A 25,420-nucleotide genomic window follows, 5' to 3' on the forward strand; every position below is an offset into this window, starting at 1 on the left:
ATTCCTAGAACCGAAGGTGGAATCAGACAGGTAGTATCGGCCCAGGGATTTCGACCTTCCCAGAAGAAGGTATCAGCTCTTTTGAAGATGCCGAAACCGAACAACGCTGGCGAGCTCGGAGCATTCTTAGGCCTTGTTCAATACTATGGACGGTACGTCAAGGCACTCTCAGATCTGACAGCGCCGTTGAGTAGACTTCTGAGAAATGACGTCATTTGGGAATAGTCAGGATCGTGCACCCAAGCGTTTGAAGAAATCAAACGACAGCTGACTACCATCGATTCCTTGGCACATTTTGACCCAAGTCAAACACACTATCTGGCGGTGGATGCGTCATCGATAGGGGTTGGAGCGGTGATCTACCATAGAATTAATGGGAAGGACAAGGCCATCGCTCGCGCTTCGAAGACCTTGATGCCTGCTCAGACAAACTACGCTCAGATTGAGAAGGAAGCTTTCCCGGTCATATTCGGAGTAAAGAAGTTCCACCAGTACCTGTGGGGCAGGAGATTTGTCCTGTATACAGACAATAAGCCACTCAGTGCAATTTTTGGTTCCAAAAGGGGAACCCCAGTTACTGCAGCGAACCGAATGCAGCGTTGGGCATTGACACTTCTCGGTTATACCTCTGATATACAGTACAAGCCCACGGCTCAGTTCGGCAATGTGGACGGACTGTCGAGACTGCCAGCAGGTCCGGATCCCAGTTTAGATGCAGCAATTGCAGGTGATACTCCTTTCACAGGAACATCACACGTGTCTGAGGTCCTCTGTTGCCGTTCAGAAGGTTCCGTTGAGAGCTTCTGAAATCGCCAAATCCACCACTGCCGATCTTATCCAAGGTGTATCGCTAGATCATGGAAGGTTGGCCGGTTATTGAGCGTGACCCTGCTATACAACCGTACTTCACAAGGAAGACAGAGACGACGACAGCTGCATCATGTGGGGGATGCGCGTCGTTGTGCCTCCACAACATCACAGTGCCGTTCTACGCTCGCTACATGATGGTCACATGGGTCAAACAAAAATGAAGATGTTATCAAAACCATACGTGTGGTGGCCAAGGATTGATAAGGACATTGAATCCACATGTGCATACTGCATGGCATGTGCGTCTATGGCAGACCAGCCAGTTCCGGTTCCACTTCATCAGTGGGAAGTTCAGAAAGAACCGTGGTACCGTTTGCATGCAGATTTTGCAGCGTTAGAAGGAAAATAGCATTTTGTAGTAATTGATGCTTACAGGAAATGGCCCGAAGTGCTCTCTTGGTGTTTAGACGGGTGCCCTTCACTTGCAGGTTGGTGATGACGTACTCCGGAGTCTGCCCTCCTACAACACCATACAGTGTATAATCTATCGTGAAAAGAGGAGGAATCAGCCACCCTTGCCACAAACTGCTGCAGATCTTCAGTTGAGTGGTCACTACATCGATACTGTGAATGGGAGGAGGTTTCTGCTCTTCGGTGAGAAGTACAATGAGCAACCTACGATGTGCTTCTCCACTGAAGAGCACCTCCTTCTGCTTGCGGAGAGCCGTGAGGTTTTCGTGGATGGTACGTTCTTCACCTGCCCACATATTTTCGACCAAATATTGACTATTAGTGTCGACAAGGATGGCAACCACTTAATCGTGGCTTTCTTCTTGATGCCGGGAAGGAGCCGGGACACCTATGAACGTGCCTTTCGACGGCTTCTGCAGGAAATGCAAGATCGAGACCTTGCATTCTCCTTGGACTTGACGAGGAGCAACTTTGAACAGGCGCTCATTGGTGCGTTGCAGGCTGTGTTCATGCCTGCCCGGCATAGGGGTGCCATTTTCACTATGGGCAGGCTACATGGCGCAATGCACAGGCCTGTGGGCTAGCATACACACAAAATGAAAATGTACGTGTGTTCGTGAGAAAGACTGTAAGCCTGGCGTTTGTGCCAGTCGCTCTTGTGTGGATAGCATGGGGCCTACTCAAGCCTACTGCTCCCCAGGTGCCAGGGATGGGGGCATTTGTAGCCTACTTCGAAAATACGTGGATGCATGGGCGGTACCCTCCGTTGATATGGAACCAACATGGGAACCCTGGTGCACGGACAGATAATGCAAGAGAATCATGGCAGGTATGAACTTCCTGCCCTTACCACATTATAGAAACGCGGACAGCAATTAGGACAGATAAAGAGTGTGCCCAATGAGAATTCTGAAAGCAGCAACTCGATATTAAAATTCAAGATCACCTGCATAAAATTTAAAATTTCAGAACACATCAGTTGTTTGCATTTACATCTCATATGACATTAATCACGTCAATTGATCAAGATTATTTTCGTGCAAACGTGACAATTTTGTACAAAAATATCATGTCAAGGCCGCAAGATACAATGTTGGAAAATTGCAGGGTATTTTGAAAACTTTCTACTGGAGTTCAGCACAAGAAAGTACGCAATGTGATTGCAGAAAGTGAGAGGACTAACACTGAATTAACACTGTGGCTACTACTAACTTGTGGCAAAGTCCTTTTGGCCTGTTGTAATATAAAGACGACGACAAAGTTGGGACATGGCCGTCGCTTGTATGCGCGAGCTGAGCGCGTGGCTTTCATGATTAAAACGTTCTCTCGTTCTTGGAGACGGTCGCATTTCTACCCGCTCGACTACGACATGGTGGCAGCGGTCAGATGTTAGTGGAACAGCCCAGTTCACGTACTTTGGAATGTCCACCCAAGACTTAGCAACAGCGGCCGGCGAACCTACGGCTACGCCTGCGCCTGCGCCACCTGCGTTCAACCCGTTCGCGGTAGAACTTCCAGACAAGTTCGATTTTCGACAACCGGAGGGGTGGAAGCGCTGGGTGACGAGATGGGAGCGGTACCGGATCATATCGGGCCTGCAGAAACAGGACAGCTCGACACAGGTGAACACGTTCCTGTACGCTATGGGGACCGGGGCAGAGGACGTCCTCGTTTCCATGCGACTAACGGACGAAGTAGCCAACGACTACGACAAGCTCAAGTCAGCCTTCGACAAGTACTTCGTTCCAAGCCGGAACGTGATCTACGAGCGCGCGCGCTTCAACCTGCGCTCTCAGTTGGAACACGAAACTGTGGAAGAATTCTTTAAGGAGCTACACCGGCTAGCAGAGTTCTGCGAGTTTGCTTCGCTCAAAGAAGAACTCATTCGAGACAAGCTGGTTGTTGGCCTCCGGGACAGTCGTCTGAGTGAACGGCTACAGTTGGACTCCCAACTCACACTGGAGAAAGCGGTGACAATGGCCCGCAACTCTGAGGCTGTGAAGGGCCAGCAGAATCTTCTTCGCGGGAACGAACCGCCATCGCAGGCACCGACGGCGAATACCACGCTAGACGTCGTCACTTCTAGCAGGCCAGCTTCACACAAGGGACGGCAGTCTGAAGCCCGGCCTCCAGCTCAACGACCGGCACAGCCAAAGTCCGATCCCTGTAAATGGTGTGGGTCGATGCGATTCCACCCGAGGATAGAATGCCCTGCACAGGGGAAAGTCTGTAGCCAGTGTGGGAAACTGGGCCATTTCGCGTCAGTCTGCCGGACTACACCGGCGCCGAAGCCAGCATCCGGTCGCGGACGGCGTGCTCAGCGCCCCAAGCAATCGCGGAGAGCGCTCGAAGAGGTATTCCTCGATGGTCTACAGCATCCCTCATCGTCAGACGCCTGGTTTATTACGATCCTTGTCAACGGCAGACCAATCAAGTTTAAGGTTGACACCGGAGCAGACGTCACGGCCGTGCCAGAGTCAGCCCTGTATCCAGAGACGCGACGCTTTGCGACACGTCCTACGAAGAGGCTCTACGGCCCCGGCAAGTCCCTGATAAACACTCTGGGTCAAGTACACGTCGACATGAGCTGGAACGGCAAGACGACCAACCAGGAAGTCTTCATCGTCGACGGCCTACAACACTCTCGGCTAGGTCGACCAGCCATCAAGGCCTTGGAGGTTCTCCCTCAACTTCTCGAAATCGGACACGATCACGGACACGACTGCATTGCGTCAATGTACCCCGAGCTCTTTGGAGGCCTAGGACTGATGAAGGCAACATACAGCATTCACCTTGTTCCGGGACCGAGGCCATATGCAGTAACGTATCCAAGACGTGTAGCACTTCCATTGCTACCGAGTGTACAAGCCGAAATACACCGAATGGAAGGGCTGGGCGTAATTCAAAAGGTAGAGCACGCCACGGAATGGTGCGCACCGATGGTAGTTGTAAGGAAAAAGAACGGCAAGCTACGCATATGTGTTGACTTCGGCGAGCTCATCAAGCAAGTCGTCCGTGAGCGCGTGATCATGCCGACGGTAGAAGAGAACCTCAGCAAAATCACGGAAGCTAAGGTGTTCAGCAAGCTCGACGCCAATGCTGGATATTGGCAAGCCCCCCTATCACGAGAAAGTCGCGAACTGACCACCTTCATCACCCCGTTCGGAAGATACCAGTTTCTTCGTCTGCCCTTTGGTATCGCGACTGCCCCGGAATTTTTCCAACGAGAGATGTCACGGATACTTCAAGACCTCGACGGTACTGTGTGCCATATGGATGATGTCTTGATCTACGGGAAAAATCAAGAACAACATGACAGGCGTCTCCATGCAGCGTTGCGTAAACTCTCAGACGCGGGCATCACCCTCAACGAGGAGAAATGCCAGTTCACTAGGACCAGGATACACTTTCTGGGTCACGTTCTGGACGAACGGGGGATCTATGTTGACCCTGAGAAGACCGAAGCCATACGCAAGATGCGGGCACCGGAGTCTGCTAGTGAGCTACGGTCGCTCTTCGGGATGCTTACGCACTTGATGAAGTTCCTTCCGGGGTTGGCCGAAAAGACGAAAGTACTTCGTGAACTCCTTTCTTCGGATGCCGCTTGGTACTGGGGTCCACAGCACGAGCAATCGTTCAAACAGATCAAGAAGGATCTCACAACCAGTCCCATTCTGGCGTACTACTCTCCGCTGCGACCACACACTTTGTCCGTGGACGCGTCGTCCTACGGCCTCGGAGCGGTGCTGCTCCAGGAGGAAACTGACAGCCGACGTCATCTCTGAGTTGGCGCCAATGTTCGCACGCTATGGAATTCCAGATATCGTTCGTTCGGACAACGGCCCGCAGTTTACTTCGGCGGAATTCCTACGGTTCTTGGTCACCCAGGGGGCCAAACTTGTGACGTCAAGTCCACACTTTCCGCAAAGTAACGGACAGGCGGAACGCACAGTACAAACGGCTAAGGCTCTCCTGTCCAAAGCTCCAGATATTGACAGAGCGCTCCTGGCGCATCGAAGTACACCAGGGGCATGTGGCTACTCTCCGGCAGAGCTCCTCATGGGTCGACGTCTCAAGACCAACGTTCCAGTCAATCCAGCTTCACTTGTTCCACCATGGCCCCAGGTTCGAAAGTACCGGAGGCGGTACAAGAAGCTCCAACGCTCCCAGGCGCAGGGGTACGACAGCCGACATCGCGCAACGGAGCGACCTCAACTAAAACCAGGAACAGCGGTTCGCATCCTAGCCGGCGCTGCTGCACACGGCACCGTGATCGGACACGCGGATACACCAAGATCGTACATGGTCAGGACCGAAACTGGCCTAGCAAGACGGACCCGAACACACCTGCAGGAGACAACTCCCACGGGGGATGCCTCCATACATGCCGAAAGAACGTCGGGACAACCGCCAGTGACAAGGGGACAAAACAGCGGACAGTCAGTGACCCAAACCAGATCAGGGCGACTGGTGAAAAAACCAGAACGTTACGGGTACGGGGACTGTTCGTAAGTTCGTGTAAATATGTTTTGTGGTGTGCTGTTTAAAAAGGGGAGGTGTAATATAAAGACGACGACAAAGTTGGGACATGGCCGTCGCTTGTATGCGCGAGCTGAGCGCGTGGCTTTCATGATTAAAACGTTCTCTCGTTCTTGGAGACGGTCGCATTTCTACCCGCTCGACTACGACAGCCTGTCACACAGGTGGCATTGAATTTTAACCAAATACTGCTGACCATTAAATGGCGCCTCATTAGGCAACCCATTTTAATGTTTTATTAAGCCATTGTGAGCATAAGAAAAAGTATAGCACATAATAATAATGATGTATCTACAATTAGAATTGTAGCAGCAGCGTCATAATCATCACCAGCACCGCCATCGGTTACGCGCAGCACTGCGCGTGACCCGAGCTTTCGTTTTCGGTTCATCGCCATTAACCGTCATTAAACCCATCAACCTCAGTAGAGCCTGGTCGCCTCATTTCTCGCTCTACAACTGGTGACCCGAACGTGATCCAACGTTCCACCATCATGAACGGCGACCAGCACTCCACCAGCTCTTCGCCTCCCAGCCGGCCACCGCCACTTCCACCGCTCGAGGCTTCTGTGGCACCGCTCCGCCTGCCGCCTTTCTCCATCTCCGACCCTCAGCTGTGGTTCGCGCAGGCGGAGGTTCTCTTCGACGGACGCAGCGTCACTTCTCAAGCCTCAAGGTTTGGCTATGCCATCGCAAACCTTCCTCCCGAAGCTGCGGCGGAAGTCCGTGACCTAATAATCCACCCTCACCCCGAGTTGCCCTACGACACCTTACGGGACGAGTTAATTCGCCGCACGTCTGCTTCGGAGGAGCGGCGATTGCAGCAGCTTCTGAACAGGGAAGAGCTCGGCGATCGACGGCCCACACAGCTCCTACGCCGCATGCGCGACCTCGCCGGCAACCCTACCACGGACGACTCACTACTACGCGAACTCTTCCTACAACGTTTGCCCCACAACGTACGCATGATCCTGGCCGCCGGCGAAAATTCCCGCCTGGATGACTTGGCGAAGATGGCGGACCGTATTATGGATTTTGCTGGCCTTCCATCTCCAGGAGCCGTTGCCGCCCTGGCCCCCCGCACCTCCCCTCCACCGGTGGACGTTGCAATCAATGCCATCAGCACGTCGCTCCAGCAACTCCAGACTACGGTGGCGGCCCTGGTGAACCGGGTGGACGCCATTCCCCCGCAGCGACCACGTTCCCCTCGGCGCCCGTTTTGCCGTCGCTGCTCGCCATCCCGTCAACGGTCTCCTTCGCCCTCCCAGCACCAGTTCTGCTGGTATCATCGAAAATTCGGCGATGCCGCAAGGAACTGCCAGGCCCCTTGCTCGTGGCCGGGAAACGCTCCCCCCAACCATTAACGGCTGGCATGGCTGGGGGCGACAACAGCCGGCTCTTCCGGATCACGGACCGCGTGTCCGGCTGTCGCTTCCTGGTGGACACCGGGGCTGACGTCAGCGTCGTTCCACCAACCCCCGCAGAAAAACGACACCGACAACCAGACTTGGCTTTGCAGGCCGTCAACAAGTCCACCATCTCAACTTACGGTCAACGCTCCGTCACCCTCGACCTCGGCCTGCGCAGAGTATTTCGTTGGGTTTTTACCATCGCCGACCTCCCCTTCGCAATCCTTGGCGCCGACTTCCTCCACCATTTCGACCTTCTTGTGGATATTAGACGCCAGCGCCTCGTCGACAACACTACTTCTTTGCACGTTTATGGAGCTCCAGCGCATATAGCCGCCATTAGTCCCACCATACGGCTACCGTTGCCCACTGCTTTCGCCGACATTGTCACGGAGTTCCCCGCTGTCCTGCGCCAATCGCACGCCTCTTGCCCACCTCGCCACAGCGTCACTCACCACATCGTGACACGGGGCCCCCCTGTCTTCGCTCGCCCCAGACGGCTGGCTCCGGAGCGCCTCGTCATTGCCAAGAGGGAATTCGAGCACATGCTCGAACTGGGGATCATTCGGCCTTCCTCCAGCCCGTGGTCTTCCGCTCTCCACATGGTGCCCAAAGCAACACCTGGTGATTGGCGCCCATGTGGGGACTACCGTGCACTCAACATCGTCACGGTACCGGACAGATACCCGCTTCCCCATATTCAGGACTTCACCGCGAATCTTGACGGAGCGACCATCTTCTCCAAGATAGACCTCATCAAAGCCTATCACCAAATTCCCGTCCATCCCCCTGACATCCCGAAGACTGCTATAACCACCCCTTTTGGCCTCTTTGAATACGTGCGGATGCCCTTTGGCCTGCGTAATGCTGCGCAGACATTCCAACGATTCATCAACGAAGTGCTCCGCGGCCTGGACTTCGCATTCGCATACATGGATGACATCCTCGTCGCAAGTCCATCTCCGGAGGCTCATCGCGCCCACCTGCGCGCCCTGTTCTCGCGCCTGGAGGACTACGGAGTCTCCATCAATGCCGCGAAGTGCGAGTTTGGCGTTACCACCCTTACCTTCCTGGGACACACCATCACCCCGCAAGGCATCCGGCCACTCGCATCCAAGGTCCAGGCCATCCGAGACTTTCCTGCCCCCACTTCTCGCAAAGGACTTCGTTCATTCCTTGGCCTCGTGACTTTCTACCGACGTTTTGTGCCTCGCTGTGCTGCCTTGCTCCAGCCTCTCTACGCAGCTCTCGGCGCTGACCATCCGAAAGAGGCCCGTGCTGCCCCTCTGGAGTGGACACCGGCAGCAGAACGCGCGTTCGAAGAGGTCAAGCAGGCCCTGGCAGATGCTGTGCTGCTCCACCATCCTCGTCCTGACGCCGAGACAGCGTTGTTCGTCGACGCCTCCACTGCTGCTGTCGGCGCAGTCTTGCAGCAGCGTCAGGATGGCCACTGGAAACCTCTCGGTTTCTTTTCCCAACGCCTCTCGCCAGCCGAAACACGCTACAGCACCTTCGGGCGTGAGCTCCTCGCCGCCTACCTGGCATGCAGACACTACCGCCATTTTCTCGAGGGCCGCCCGTTTGTGCTGTACACCGACCACAAGCCTCTCATGTTCGCCCTGCGATCGCCCTCCCTCAACCACTCGCCTCGTGAAACCCGCCACATGTGCTACCTCTTGGAGTTCACGACCGATGTGCGACACGTCGCAGGCGAAGACAATGCCGCTGCCGACGCACTCTCGCGGCCGGACGTCAATGCTCTCCATCCGCCCCCCGCGGTCGATTTGGACGGCATCGCCCAGGCGCAACACGCTGATCAAGATCTCGCCAATCTTCGTTCCTCCCCCGCCTCATCCACCACTTTTCGGGAGATCTCGCTCCCCGGTTCGACGGCAAGGCTATGGTGCGACACCTCTACTGGTACCCCGCGCCCTTTCGTTCCCCTGGCCTTCCGCCGACCTGTTTTCAACGCCCTCCACTCGCTGTCCCACCCTGGCGTGCGCGGCACGCAAAAGATCGTCGCAGAGCGCTACATATGGCCTCGCATGAATGCCGATGTCCGTGACTGGGCGCGGGCCTGCCTGGCCTGCCAGCGGTCCAAAATCTACCGCCACACCATCTCGCCTCCATCGCGGTTCCTTCCGCCAGATGCACGTCTCGACCAGGTCCACATCGACTTGGTCGGCCCGCTTCCTCCGGCCAAAGGCTACCGCTACCTGCTCTCGTGCATCGACCGCTTTACCCGCTGGCCGGAGGTAACGCCGATCCCTGACATCACGGCAGAGACGGTGGCCCACGCATTCCTCTTCTCCTGGGTTTCCCGATTCGGCGTCCCGTCCACTGTAACCACGGACAGAGGACGCCAGTTTGAATCGGCCCTCTTCCGTCACCTGTGCAGCGCCCTCGGAACCCATCACATCCGAACCACGGCCTACCATCCGGCTGCCAACGGCCTGGTCGAGCGCCTTCATCGGCAGCTCAAGGCGTCCCTCCGCGCCACTGACCACGGCGACACAACCTGGCCCGAGCGTCTACCCTTCGTCCTGCTTGGCCTTCGCGCCGCGATCCGCCAGGATGACTGCAGCGCGGCCCACATGGTCTACGGCTGCCCGCTCCGCCTTCCCGGATCATTCTTCACCCCCTCGGCCCCGCTCGTGCACGACCCTTCCTCCTACATCGACCGTCTCCGCCAGCTCTTCCGGGACCTCAAGCCCACGCCTACCCGCTCCGGTCCCGCAACACGCGTGTTCGTGAGCCCCGACCTTAATCAAGCCACCCACGTCTTCGTCCGCCGGGACTCTGTGCGCTCCAGCTTGCAGCCTCCCTATGACGGCCCCTACAAGGTCATCTCGCGAGCCGCGAAGTTTTTTCGCCTCGATCTTCCGCGGGGACCTGACACTGTGGCCATCGACAGGCTCAAGCCCGCATTCCTGGAGTCGGCACCTCTGGTATCGCCCGACCCGCCCTCCCTACGTCCGTCCTCATCTCCTGTCTCCAGCATTCCTCCCCCTCCACGTCGAGTGCATTCGGCGCCGCAGCTCGCACACTACGAGCCGCCCGCCGCCTCGGGTCCGGCTCCTGCACTCCTTGGCCTCGGCGCCCGACCTTTCCGCCAACCTCGGCCCTCCTCGCCAGCCTTGTCATCCGCCACGGGGGGGAGCCCTGTAGCAGCAGCGTCATAATCATCACCAGCACCGCCATCGGTTACGCGCAGCACTGCGCGTGACCCGAGCTTTCGTTTTCGGTTCATCGCCATTAACCGTCATTAAACCCATCAACCTCAGTAGAGCCTGGTCGCCTCATTTCTCGCTCTACAGAATAATTGCGGAAATAGCCTGTCATGAGCGAAGCTACCAATTTGATATTAAGACATATTGACTGGCAGGTATAAGCTCTATCTGGTGTGCATTTCGTGTTGTCAGAACCAACACACACAGGGTACGTGGCTCAAGCCCACAGCAATAAATGCCGTCTGATCCTCACATCTCCCTTCACCAATAGCCAATGCCAGAGGTACAAAAGTTTTGGAAAGTGTCTGTGGCCTAGCTTTGTGGCCATGCTTTCTATGTGAGGGATTCTAGGCATCCTCCATGTCGATTGTCTGATTACCGGGATTACTATTAGGTTGGATGCATCATGTGTGCATTGCGGCACTGGCGACTTCCAATGCAATAAAGTGCATGCCATAACATATGGTATATTTGCATAATATACTGCATGCAACATGAAGGTGTACACAAAAGCATAATAACAAACCAACCGTACATTCTTAGTACCTCATGGCTGTTGAGGAAACCCCTCACCACTCCAATATCCATGACCTAACATGCTGCGGCAGGAAACTGAAGAGAGTGCTGGGAAAACCCCACCCAAATATCTACACACGCCTGGAGGCGCTGGGCCGGATCGAATCGGCACAACGTGTGGAGCACCTTCACGCAGCAAATGGTGCCGTTCAACGGCAACGGAAGAAGAAAGCTCCTCGGCCTCGAAGAAAAACTCCTGGCGGGGGAGATTATGAAGGACACATTCCTCAGAAAATCCCAGCGGTACTGCGGGTTGTAGTTGCTTACAACAGCAACACATATTTATGTAAATAGTGCATCTGTAAGCTATATCACTCTTAGTAAATTTATTATCATTTTTGGAGCTTTAGTTATGTAAATTGCCCTGAGACACCCACAGCAAAAACAAAGTAAATATGGAGCACAACAATAAGTGTACGAACTGCAGAATGTAAAAATGCAAGTTGACGCAATTCTCAAATTGGAATTTAGAGCAAAAAGAAAATCAGAATTTACTTCTATTTGATTGTAGAATTTCATGAGAATCTATTATGAGAATTTTCAATTCAGAACTTGACTGCAGTTTTGAAGTTTGAACATAAAATCAGAATTCGAATGATAAATTTCACACTTTAATTTAGAATTGGAACTTAGAATGGAAAATAAGAATTTTCAATTAAGAATTTGGCTGTGGAATTTGGAATTTCGAACATAAAATCAGAATTATAATGATAAATTTCACACTTTAATTTAGAATTGGAATGTAGAATGAGGATTTTCAAGGTATTTTCGACCAGGTATTGACTATTAGTGTCGACAAGGATGGCAAGCACTTAATCGTGGCTTTCTTCTTGATTCCGGTAAGGAGCCTGGACACCTATGAACATGCGTTTCGACGGCTTCTGCAGGAAATGCAAGATCGAGACCTTGCACTATCCTTGGACTTGACGAGCAGCGACTTTGAACAGACGCTCATTGGTGCGTTGCAGGCTGTGTTTATGCTTGCCCGGCATAGGGGGTGCCATTTTCATTATGGGAAGGCTAGATGGCGAAACGTGCAGGCCTGTGGGCTAACGGCAGCATACCCACAAAATGAAAATGTGCATGTGTATTCGAGAAACACTGTAAGCCTAGCGTTTGTGCCGGTCGCTTTTGTGCGGATGGCATGAGGCCTATTGAAGGCTATTGCAACCCAGGTGCCAGGGGTGGGGGCTTTTGTAGCCTACTTCGAAAACACATGGATGCACGGGCAGTACCCTCCGTTAAGATGGAGCCAGCATGGGAACCGTGGTGCGCGGACGAATATTTCAACAGAATCGTGGCACAGGTAACTTCCTGCCCTCCCCACATTATAGAAACGCGGACAGCAATTAGGACAGATAAAGAGGGTGCCCAATGAGAATTCTGAAAGCAGCAGCTCGAGATTAAAATTCAAGATCACCTGCATAATAACCTGCTTGTATTTAAAATTCCACAACACATTGGTTGTTTATATTTACATATCATATTAATTGGCCGAATGACATTAATTGGACAAGGTTATTTGTATGCAAACGTGATAATTTTGTACACAAAAAATTCCTGCCTTTAGTTTAGTCATGGTCTTTGGTTCATTTCAGAATTTTGCTCTGCAATTTGGAATTCTGAGCATAAAATCAGAATTATCATGATAAATTTCACACTTTAATTTAGAATTGGAATTTAGAATGCAAAATGAGAATTTTCAATTTTTAATTCCACAGTATGCTCTTGTATAACACCGTCCAGGGATCTACCGTGAAAAAAGAGGGAACCTCCCCGTTTTGGGCCATAGGCAGATCAGTGTGCCAGCTCCTGCTTGAGCAGTCTTTATTCTGGTTGTCCACAGAACTTTCAATTAGGGGTTTGGTACTTCGATTTAGAAATGGAATTTCTAACAAACAACTCTAATTTCTAACAAAGAACTGCATTGTATTCAATAAGGATTTACAATTCAGAATTTGGCTCTGCAATTTGGAGTTTTAAAAATAAAATTAAAATTCTAATGAGAAATTTTGCACTTCAATTTAGAATTCGAATTTAGAGTGTAATATGAGAATTTTCAGTGTATTCGTCCACAGATTTAGGTGACAATACTGACAATCCAAGAACAAGCAAGAAAGCGCAAGCATTTGGAGGCTTTAAGCAGAAAATGCGAGAGAAATCTTGCATATCTTTGTGCTTGAAATTGGTGCACTGTGGGCAGTGTTTGTGCCTGCTTGGCACAGGGTGTGCCATTTTCGCTGCAGTACAGGCAAAATATGCACAGGTGTTTTGACATACATAAACATAAAGTAACAAACATAAAATACAAATAACACAATTACACACTAACATAAAATACAAAGACAAATGAAATTAAATTTGCCAGTTTAGCATGATGCTTCAATTTGGAATTGGAATTTGGAACAAAATGAGAATTCATTGTAGAATTTGACACTACTATTTGAAGTAAAAGTTATACTTAAGATAGGAATTTTTAATTAGGAATTTCACTCTTCAATTTAGAATTGCATGGTATGTTCTTGTATACAACACTGTCCAAGCCATAATGTACTTTGAAAAAGGTCACTACCGGCCACAGGTTGCCGTAGAACATGGACTCAGTGGTCACTATAGTGAGACTGAACAGGAGGAGGTTCCAGAAGCGCAATGGGCAACACAAAACTGTGCTTCACTACTGAAGAGACTTTCACCCGAGACACACTAGACAGAGTGAGACACTAGACTTTCTCCGCTTGCACAGAGCAGAAAATGTTTTGTGGATGGGACTTTCCTACTTGTCCACAGACTGTTCATTAAATATTGACAATAAGTCTGGACAGAAACAATCCGCAGCTTGTAATCAAGAATTCTGTAATGAACTGGGCTGTATATGCAGGCAGCTGAGCAGCATGATGCCATTTGCTGGCCCTTTCTGCGAACATTGTCTAGGAAAGCCATGATTGGAATGCATTCTGTACTCATAGATTGGTGCAAAGCAATACGTAATACCTCATTGTGACTGCACTACACCTGTGGATTACTTGCGACAATACTGCTGTGGTTGACTTCTTGTATGTTGTGTTGGCGTCTCGTTCCCTGTTCCTCAAACGAAAGCAAAAGTCACTCTCGCATATGTTACACCAGCTCGTTTGCCTCCTTTTGTTTCACTCACTGAAAACCAAGTCCAACTCATCAACGCTGCGAGCATCCCCTGGCAGCTGTTCAAGAGCACAATGTGACTTTTTTTTTTCTGGTAACATGCAACAATTTCTGGATGAATGCTTTAATGCATTGTGTATCACTTTGGTTTTGATTTGGTATGAACTGGGCACAAAGACATCAGAGATCCAACTGCGCCAGGCCGGGTACATTGCTTAGTTGTTTAAGGTCAGTTGGATTGATTTGTTGTCCATAGCATTGTCTCACTGGGTGTGTGTCCACCTCAGGTAATGCTCCATAGTGAGCAACGTATGGTCAACTTTCAAACCACTGTCAGCACCAATTGTTGCTGATGATGATTATGGTTTTTTTGGCGCATCGACAACTATGGCCATAATGCGCCAAACGCTGGTGAGTACATGAAACTGGGTTAAAAATATACTGATGTAATTAAACGAAAACTATGTTTGTAAATAGAACAAACTGTGGTAGTCTAAAATGGACAAGTTAAAACCCCGAAGCTTATTGATTAATGTCTTCTAAAACTCGGAGTACCTTATATATATAACTGCAGACTTGATGCAGCCTTGAAGAATGTGCGTAAGTGCAAGGATGAAGTACAAGGTGTAAATTTCTGTGTGAGTCCCAAAACTTTCCTATAGGTGTTCAAATTCTTGTTGTAGTACTTGTGTAGAGGTGTTGTGTTTGTTGTATTTAGTCAAAGTGGTATCATACCTTGGAGGTGGTTCCCAAGGTGGGACCATCTTACCATATTCTGCAACTTTGCAATTTTAGGAAGAAAAAATGTGATCCCCAATATCCCGTTCAATTCTCATTGAAAGAGAGGAGACTACTGAAGGCCTGTTAATAAACAGCTGTTTGAAACGTGTTCTTTTTACACAAGTCAGTGCAGGGTGTTGTGCATAACTCCTTATTCTTAGAGCATATGACACCCCAAGATAAAACCGTCTTCTATTCAAGGACTATTCATGTGATTCCGCATACAGACTTTCGACTGGAGATGTTCGGAACGCACCAAGGATAAGCCTGAGCCCTTGGTGATGAACAGGGTCTAGGGCTTCCAATACAGATTGGCGGACTGAGCCGTAGACGACAGACCCATAATCTATCTTGGAGCGAATGCAGGCACTATATACACGGCGGAGTGTCTCCTCGTCTGCACCCCAAGATCTATGAGAGAGGATTTTCAGTAGATTCAGTGACTTCATATATTTTGCCTTCAGGTTTTGAATATGGGGCTTGAAAGTGAGCTTTGAATCGAATGTAATGCCAAGAAATTTGCATTCTGATTTCACAAGAATGTCTTGTTCATTAAGTTGCAGCGCAGGAGACGGAAACACTCCTCTGATTCTCGAGAAATGAACACAGATTGTTTTTTCAGGAGCGGATTTAAACCCGTTATGTGAGGACCATTTTGCCATTTTATTTATACAGAGTTGCATCTGTCGTTCACATCTGGGTAAGCTCGCAGAACAACAAGATATCTGGATGTCATCCACATACAAGGAAAAAGATATTGAGAGTGGGATGACACTGGCTATAGAGTTGATTTTGATGAGGAATAATGTGACACTCAGAACAGATCCCTGCGAGACACCATTCTCCTGCACGAACAAATGGGATAAGGTAGTTCCCAGCTGAACTCTGAATGTTCTGTGTTGTAGGAAATCAGCAATACATTTAAAGAGACGACCCCGTATACCGAACGAATGGAGATCCTGTAGTATGCCATATCGCCACGCAGTGTCGTATGCTTTCTCCAAGTCAGAGAAAACTGACAAGCAGTGTTGCCTCCTGACAAAAGCTTCACGGATGGTTGTTTCTAGACGAACGAGGTGATCCATTGTGGAGCACCCCATTCGAAAACCATACTGAAATTCTGATAGGCACTTATTCATTTCAAGAAAATAAACCAGTCGGTTATTCACCATTCGCTCAAAGGTCTTGCCTATGCAGCTTGTCAGAGCAATGGGACAATAACTGGCAGGACAAGAGGCTTCGTTTCCGGGTTTCAGGAAGGGGACTATGGTGGCAATTTTCCATGCAGACGGTAGTGTCCCCTGTATCCAAACATGGTTGAAGAACTGAAGAAAACATTTTTTTGATATGCCAGACAACTTTTCCAGCATTGAGTGTGTAACACGGTCTGGGCCAGGAGCAGTCGCTTTTGCTGACAACAAGGAGCGTGACAATTCTACCATAGTGAAAGGCTGATTATATCCAAAGCAGTCTCCACCATTTGCTGTAATCTTTTGTTTTTCGGACCGTTGTTTAATCTTAAGGAATTCACTGCTATAATGGGAAGAACTTGAAATGCTTTGCAAGTGTTCCCCAAGTGCATTAGTCTCTTCTTCTAGGCTTTCACATACCTGACCGTTAACTTCTAAAAGAGGGACTGAATGACTGATATGTTCTCCTCTGATTTTGCGAGGTCTGTCCCATACAATTTTGGATGGAGTATTACAAGATAGAGAAGATATGAAAGTTCGCCAAGAGGACCGTTTAGCCTGTTTTCGTGCCCATCTGGCCTTCGCTCTTGCCTTTTTGAAGAGTAAAAGATTTTCTGAGGTGGGGTATCTCCGAAATGTACCCCATGCACGATTTTGAAGCCTTGCGAGTTTCCTCACATTCAATATTCCACCAGGGTTTAGGTCGCTTTGGGAGGCGACCAGATGTCTGGGGAATGGATACTGTTGCTGCATCAAGTATGATGTTGCTGATAAGACAATTAGCTTCTTTTATCGTTACACATTCAATAGGAATTAAAGATAGGTCACTTCTTTCTGAAAACTGCTTCCAGTCGGCTAGGTGGAGTTTCCATCTAGGAGGACGTGTAGTCAGAGGGTTTACTGGCGTAAGATATTTTAACACCACTGGGTAGTGGTCACTCCCAAGCGGGTTTTCTTCTACAGTCCATTCTATCTCTTGAAACAAGGATGGACTGCAAAAGGACAAGTCTAAAACTGAGAGAGAGTGACTTGAGGAATGTATGTATGTAGGTGCCCCTGTGTTTAAAAGACAGATGGATGTTGATAATAAAAACTTCTCTAACATTTTCCCTCGAGTGTTTGTTCTTGTACTGCCCCAAAGTGGGTTGTGAGCATTGAAGTCACCCAGAAGTATAAAAGGACCAGGAAGTTGGCTGCACAAATTTTATAAGTCTCTTTGTGTAATTGTGCCTGATGGTGGCAAATAGACTGAGCAGATGGTGACTATCCTATCTAGACACATCTGCACAGCTACAGCTTCCAAGTCTGTAACTAGATGAACAGCTTTGGTTGGGAGAGATCCTCGAATGACGATTGCAACACCACCAGATGCTCGGGTGGCATCAGTTCGACCTCTTCGAAAGATATTGTGTTTCCGCAGTGGATTTTGTGTTTGTGTGTTCATATATGTCTCCTGAAGACAAAAGCATGATGTATTATACTTCTCAAAAAGATCGTTGACGTCATCCAAATTAGAGAGCAACCCACGACAATTCCATTGGAGGATCGTGTGTTTCATAATAGTTGCAGTACTAAGAAGAAGTACGTGTGTCAGGAACTTTTGCCGACTAGGAAGAGCTTTCATTATCTATTTTTTGTTGGGGGTATGACCCGCGGCCTTGTGGGTTTCTTCCGCGCAGCCGCAAGCTTCTTATCAGATATGTCGGGGAGTGACCCACACCCCGACAGACTAGATCTGTTCTTTTTGGGGGGTTGGGAGCTCGTGCTCGCAAAGGAGCGCTCAGAGCTCGTCTCGTCCTCGCAATCCATGGATGTTACCTCCGTGGACTGTGAGGACACAAGTGGCGTCGGTGTTAGTGACGCCCCAGGAATGTCGGGAGTTGGAGGTGGTTCTGCACCTCCTTGAACCTCACTTGTGTTTGTCTACGTGGTCGTTGGTGGTTCGGTCTGCGTGGACTGTGTGACAAGTTTTACTTTCTGTTTTAGAGCTGTAGCAAAAGATTTCTCAAAAAAGATGGCAGCTACTTTTTTCCGGGCTTCTGGGTAACTGAGGTCATGTGTGACTTTAACATGTAGGACTTCTTTTTCGTATTTCCATTTTGCACAGGATCTCGAGCAGGATGGGTGGTTAGAAGAGCAGTTGACACAACAGTCTGGCCCTTTGCATTCTTTTGTTTCGTGGTCAGACTTTGCACACCGTGCGCAACAGTCACGGCAGGAGCCAGCAGCATGACCAAACCTGTTACAACGGAAGCAGCGCAACGGGTTTCGGATGTATGGGCGAACTTCTGCTGACACATACCCTACTTTTAGCTTTTGAGGCAGAGTCGGGCGATCAAAGGTAAGAATACAGTCGAACCCCGTTTATCCGGACTTCATTTATCCGGATCCCGCGGTATCCGGACAAAAGGCACGGGAGCGGATTTTCCTCCATGTATTTTGTTCTCGTTTATCCGGACTTCAGCTTCCGGACCCGGACAAGAATTCCAGGGAACGAAAGTAGAAAATTCTTGTAATCCAGCTGCAGTTATCCGGACTACCGTGAGTAAGAGGAGACGCTGACCCCGCTTCGTCACCCTTTTCGCTGTTTTGGGGTTATACCCGTCACACGCCAGCGACCAACATTCCTCCGATGGGGAGACAACCGTGTACGATGACCCCCTTTTCTATTTGTGTGCGTTGGGTCACGTTGACCAGTCGAGTCATTTGGAAATATCTCTAGCAACTGTCCGGTTCTAGAGGGGGAAAACTCCAACCCGAGGGATGTCGCATGATCGCCCGCCCTGTGCGAATCAGCTTCGCTAGCAAGGCAGTGATATGCAAGAGGAAGAAGGACAACTCCAACCTGAAGTTGCCGGACATTCAACATTGGGCAAAGTCTGAAGTTGGTCTCGACATTCCGAAGTCTACGACGGCGGATATACTCAGCCGTTCGGACAAATGGCTTAGCGCAAACAAAGAAAACGTGAACGCCGTGCGGGAGCGCTCTGGACGTGAAGAAAATCTGGAGGAAGCCCTTCTAACATGGTTCGGAGATCTACGTTCTCGTGGGGCACCGGTTAACGACATGATGATGATTGAGAAAACCAAGTTTTTTTTTACTACGTTGACGTTGATAAGGATGATGACACGTGTGCAGCTATGACTGATGACGATGTGATTGCTGCTGTTGCCTCCGATGATGTGCAGCAAGACGGTGCCGATGACGCCAGTTAGAAAGAAGGCCCCGTTGTGACCGTTGAACATGCGAGATCGGTATTAAGGACTGCACTGACATTTTTCAAGCAGCGCAACAACGTGGCTCAAGTCTATGCAATTAGCAAAAGTTTGCAGGAATTGAGTGCCTACACTACTGTGAAACAGCTGTCATTGACGAGCTTTCTGTGTTTTAATTACACCTTGCCCTGTAGGCACGCGTAAAGCTATGGCCAATTTCCCTCTTTGGCTTGGTTTAAAGAAGCTTGAACCGGTACGCTTTCACCGCTTCCTTGGCGTGGTAATCGACTGGGACTTGCGCTGGGCTCGGCACATTAAACACCTTGAAACTAAAGTGCAGCGATGGCTCACCGCAATTCAACATCTTTCTGGCTCAGGATGGGGCTGTGATCAGCGTTCCCTGCTCGCGGTTCACGCGGCATTGGTGAGGGCAACTGTGCTTTACAGCCTTCCTATTCTGCACAGGATATCAACAACTTCATTAAATACACTTCGGTCCCTGTTTGCTCGAAGCCATCGTCGATGCCTCGGAGTTCCAAGAATGGCTGAAACACGGCAAGTACTGGCTGAAGCTGGTGAGCTCCCAATTGAAGTTCTCCGTGAACGGGAAACGGCTCTGCACTACCTCCGTTTGCGTGCTCACATTCCCCGCCACCCGCTACTCAGGAAAATTCGATACCGCCCTGAAAGCGACTTCTATCGAGTAGCGCAGAGCACACGCCAGACTCTCACTGGCTTCATAACTAAGGACACTATACCGCCGGAAGCCCCCTGGTCTCTACCGGTACCGCCCACTTTTGTACGCCTCCCAAACCTTCTGGAAAGAAGAGATCAGGTCCCCCCTCAAGTCCTCCGAGCCCATTTTCATGCTCTGGTAGACGAGAAGTTTTCTACGTTTACGGCAGCATATACTGATGGCGCATCCCGAAATAACAAGTCCGCCTCAGCCTTCGTCATTCCATCCGAAGGCGTCGTGCACGGAAGACGCCTTTCACATCCAACCTCCTCCACAGCTGCGGAACTCTACGCCATCCTTTTCTTTCTACAACACATCGCTGATTTTCCACCCCGGGAATGGGCAGTCTTTACAGACTCCAAACCTGCACTTCAAGCAATTGAAAATTCCGGCATACGAGGCCCATCCGCACCCCTAGTCACAGACGTGTTAATGGCTTACCACACTATCTACGCCGCAGGCCACAGGCTAGTTCTCCAGTGGGTTCCAGCCCATTATGGTGTCGTGGGGAACGAGCAGGCCGACAGCACCGCAGAAGCAGCACTCTCGTATCGGAAACGGACCCGTATTGTTCTGCTCAGAGGAGACCGTCGTTCAATTCTGCGACGCCTAGTGACACCCCTGGCTTCCCGCCAACGGACAACCGACATTCTTCCCCCCTCTATGTTGAACAGAGTTGATCCCACGCTCGCTTTCCGCATGCCACAAAACACATCTCGTCAAGATGCTGCATTAATCCACCGAATGCGCCTCGATGTGGCCTTTACAGCTCAGTGGCGTTACCGCTTGAGACAAGTTGACTCTCCCACCTGCTGCCACTGTGGTGCTCTTGAGGATCTGGAGCACATTCTTCTTCATTGCCCTCACCACGAACCTTCCCGAACCACACTCTCCGAGTCTCTTCGTCAGCTAGACTCTCGCCCTTTCTCCCTATCGAAATTGCTTGGTCCCTGGCCCAATCCAGCCCAGCAACGCTCTGCGCTCAAAGCTCTTCTGACATTTCTGGACACCATCGGACTTCGATCGTTATTGTGAAGGGGCTCGTTATTTTATTCCCCCCATTCCATCCAGCAATGGGGTAGAGTATCGCCTGTGGCGATGAAACTCCCCACTCTCCAAGGTCGAAAATAAAGTTGTTCTTGCCCTGTAGGACGTTTCTATTCGGTCGTTTCATTTATCCGGATGCCCCGGTATCCGGACGATTTCGCCGGGAACGGCACCGTCCGGATAAACGGGGGTCGACTGTAATATTACGGGTTGTATTGAACCCATTGTTCTTATTTTTGTTTTTCGTACATCTATGACGTCCTGGTCTTTCAGGTTAAGAAGAATTTCCTCAACGGGGACGTCGATGAGTTCTGATACGATGACGCCTCGGCTGGTGTTCAGTGACTCGTGTAAGGAAGCTGATATTCTTTTCCCCAACATTTCATGTGTGTTCAGAATGGTCTCACAGTCTGTTTCAGATGTGCACTTTATTAACAAGTCGCCTGATCGCATGCGCTTGATCTCAGGTATATGCTTAGACAGAGATGCCACCGCCTTCTCAATGAAGAACGGCGACATCTTACCCAAGGGGACTACCTTTTCTTTGTCATTTCCTGTCGCTGAAAGAACGACGTACTTTGCTGTAAAGTTCGTAGACATTGTTTCGAATACTTCGCTCCGGGATCGTAGAGGAAGAAGAATTTTTAACCATGCACAGTTTTAGGAAAGGGACGCTCCTAGGAGTCGCTCACGTTTCACGTCCATACGCGTGAGAAGGTCCCGGAGTTTTAAGGAAAACCCATCGGCCGGGGCTTGACCAAGACCCCGACCGCCACCGTTCAAGGCTTCTACCCGCCTTTCATCCCCTCGGCACGGTACGGATAACACCTTGGGACTGGTGGCTAGGGTCCGTGGTGGCGCCACTCACCAAACATCAGCGTACGCTGATGCCCCCTGCGGGGCCTTTTGAAATGGCACAAATGGTTCATCACCCAGTAACAGGGTCGGGTGGAATGGCAACAAATATTTATAAAATTGTGGAAAGTGTACCTTGTGCTGCTCCTGAAAAGAGGAACATGTACAGAGAATGTGTAAAACGGTCAAGCTGAACTCCACAATGCACACATTCAGGAGGGTACTCACGTCGGAGTAAGATGCCATGCGTCAAGTACGTGTGTGCAATTCTCAGTCGAGAGGCTAACGTGTCTTGCAAACGGTTTGATGGACTTGGCATGGGTTTTGGATTGGATTGGATTGGATTGAGGTTTTTACTGGCGCATGAGCAACTAAGGCTATAATGCGCCAATACTCTGAGACATGATCTATTTACCAGTTAAAAGACGATCAATTTGAAACGGATATAAACATAAAAAATGTATGTGAATTCAGATATCTCTGAGGTATCCGGTGTCCCTAAGAAACTTGTAAACACTGCTAAAACGGACAAGCGGCTCATCGCCCAGCAAAAGGGCTGGGTGAAGAGGGATTCTTTTCCGGTAGAACACAGAAAACTGAGTTTGGCGATGATGTTCCTGGAGGGGGCAGTTGATGAGAATGTGAAGAACAGACAGCTGCTCAGCACAGTGCACACACTGAGGTGGGTCCTTCTGGAGGATTAAAAAACCATGTGTGAGAAATGTGTGGCCGATACGCAAACGAGACATGACTACTTCATAAGGCCTATCTTTAAAAACTCCTGCAGGCTTGCCTACATTACACTTGATCAAGTGTAATTTATTATTTGTCTGTGTGTCCCAGTCATGTTGCCATTTTAAATTAAGTGCTCTACGCAAGACAGACCTCAGATCCTGAGCTGGTACGTCAAAGGGGGTTATGTCACCTGAGAGTGCGTTGGTAGCCGCTGTGTCCGCGAGCTCGTTACCGGGTATTCCGACGTGGCTGGGCACCCAACAAAGTGCCAAGGAAAGACCTCTGTTTATTATGCGGCTAGACAGGTGTTTTGCTCGCAGAACGAGCAGGTTTTTTGGTGGTTGCAGGCTACATATAGCCTGCAGGCAACTAAGCGAGTCAGTGTACACAACTGATGACCTGAAGTCGTAGTATATGATTAAGTGCGATGTATATAAGGTTATGCCATAGATTTCTGCCGTGAAAATGGAAGCTGTGTTTGGCAATCTGTGCGATCTGCAAGATGTGTCTGTAACCATTGCACATGAGACAGCAGTGTCCGTTCTGGAACCATCTGTGTAAAATGCGACGTGGTCCCCAAAACCTTCTTTTATGGACAGAAACTCTTGCAGGAATACGGCTGTGGGGGTTTCGTGTTTCTTATACTGCAATAAAGATGTGTTGTGCTCGGGCGGTGGTTGCCACGGTGCAATCCTCCCACTAGTTCCTACAGGCGTACAATCGTACTCTGAAAAACTGTGTGTTTCAATTTCCTGCATGATTCGCAAGTTGAAAGGAGGTGTACATGACGGTTTGTTAAGAAATAACTGTTTGCAGCGTGTCTTAGTAAAGCTGGGTGCTGTGGATAACTTCGTACTTTTAGTGCATATGTAGAGGAAAGGTAAAATCTCCGCCTTTCTAATGACCACTCGTTGCACTCCACGTAGAGACTCTCGACCGGCGGTGTGCGAAAGACTCCCAAGACCAGTCGCAGTCTCTGGTTGTGGACAGCTTTCGAGACGGCCTTTCGTGCAGAGCCGTACACGACAGATCCGTAGTCAAGCTTGGAACGAATGCAAGATGTGTAGATGCGACGCAGAACCTCACGGTCTGCACCCCAGGATCTATGTGACAAGATTTTGAGAATGTTCAGAGATTTCCCACATTTACTTTTTAGGTTCCTTATATGAGGGTTGAAAGTGAGCTTGCGGTCAAAAAGTATACCCAGGAATTTATGCTCAGATTTGACCGTAATATCTTGGCCATTCATTTTAAGTTCTGGCTCAGGAAACATACCTCTTACTCTTGAGAAAGGTACGCAAACCGTTTTCTCAGGTGAGAAATTAAATCCATTCTCAGATGACCATTTTGCTAATTTGTTCATACAGAGCTGGAGTTGTCTCTCACATCTTGAAACGCTTGTAGATGAACAAGATATCTGAACATCGTCAACGTATAGTGAGTACATGACGGATGGCGGAATAGTGTGGACAATAGAGTTCATTTTGACTATGAAGAGTGTGACACTCAGAACGGAACCCTGTGGGACACCGTTCTCCTGAATAAAAGAACGCGAGAGTGATGTGCCCAACTGAACTCTAAAAGTTCTGCCCTGTAGAAAATTTGCGATGCAGCGGAGCATGCGACCACGTATACCGAAATTGTACAAGTCGCGAACGATACCACATCGCCATGTGGTATCGTACGCTTTTTGAAGATAGAAAAATATGGAAATACAATGCTGCTTTCTGACAAACGCCTCCCTGACGACAGTTTCCAGCCGCAACAGATGATCAGTGGCTGAGTGGGCGGCTCTAAATCCGCATTGATACCTGTCGAGACATCCATTTTCTTCGAGGAAGTACATCAGGCGGTAGTTCACCATGCGCTCGAAGGTTTTGCCTAAACAACTTGTAAGGGCTATAGGAAGGGAGTTGCCTCAGGACAGAAGCCGCCGATATTTCGAACAGAGACTGTTCTTCTTCTGGGCACCGCCTCATCATTGGCATGGTATTTAAAGGGTTAGGTGTGACGTGTTTAAAGGTTCATGCGAATTGTGGGTCAACAGCCCGGAGGGAAGAAAGGTCCGTACGGGTTTTTACGGCGGGAGTGAATGGCTGCTTTGTTAGAGTGTGGAGGGGATTATGTGAACGTAGTGATCTAGGCTACAGACCGGTTGCAGAAAAATGGAAGGTTCACGAACACGTGGACGAAACGGGACAACAGGCAAGAATTCGCAAGCACAGCGAAAGATAAGGAGGTTAGTGGTTACGTGGGGAAAATTCCAGAACGAGCAATTTTTTTTTAAATATATATTTGTAATACAAAGTTGTGGCATGCAATAAAGAGAGCAGAAAGCAGTGGCCATGCAGAACATAACAGATGATAATGGAGGTAGATGGGAAAAGCATATTTTATTTGTGAAGTGTTTCTAGGGTGCCTTGTGATTTGTTGATACCGGACGGGTGAAGAGGGCTAGGCCTATATGGGCTAGGCCTGTAAGGGCTATAGACCTGTAGCTACATACATTGGAGGGGATCTTTCCTGGGCTTCAAAAGTGGAATGACTGTCGCCACTTTCCAACGAGATGGGAGTTCACCCTGATGCCAAACTGAATTGAAAAAGTACAGAAGACCTTCTAGTGATGTTTTTGATAAGTGCTGCAATATACTGTACGTGATTCGATCTGGCCCAGGTGCTGTTTGTT

General features: G+C 49.7%; 2 protein-coding genes across 2 annotated transcripts; both read left to right on the plus strand.

The window, feature by feature from the left end:
• The first annotated feature begins 2,702 nt into the window (after positions 1–2,702).
• On the plus strand, positions 2,703–5,066 carry LOC135389520 (uncharacterized protein K02A2.6-like). The gene has a single exon (XM_064619559.1). The coding sequence runs from the start codon at positions 2,703–2,705 to the stop codon at positions 5,064–5,066; it is 2,364 nt and encodes a 787-aa protein (XP_064475629.1).
• A 10-nt stretch (positions 5,067–5,076) lies between these two features.
• Positions 5,077–5,793, plus strand: LOC135389521 (uncharacterized protein K02A2.6-like). Its single transcript, XM_064619560.1, has one exon. It carries the CDS (start codon positions 5,077–5,079, stop codon positions 5,791–5,793), a length of 717 nt encoding a protein of 238 aa, XP_064475630.1.
• Positions 5,794–25,420: the final 19,627 nt, after the last annotated feature.

This window comes from Ornithodoros turicata, chromosome 3 (genome assembly GCF_037126465.1).
Source record: "Ornithodoros turicata isolate Travis chromosome 3, ASM3712646v1, whole genome shotgun sequence".
NCBI classification, from domain to species: Eukaryota; Metazoa; Arthropoda; class Arachnida; order Ixodida; family Argasidae; genus Ornithodoros; species Ornithodoros turicata.

Excerpts from the sequence above, each read along its gene's own strand:
- LOC135389521 (XM_064619560.1), top strand. The coding sequence starts at position 5,077 with ATGTTCGCACGCTATGGAATTCCAGATATCGTTCGTTCGGACAACGGC.
- LOC135389520 (XM_064619559.1), top strand. The coding sequence starts at position 2,703 with ATGTCCACCCAAGACTTAGCAACAGCGGCCGGCGAACCTACGGCTACG.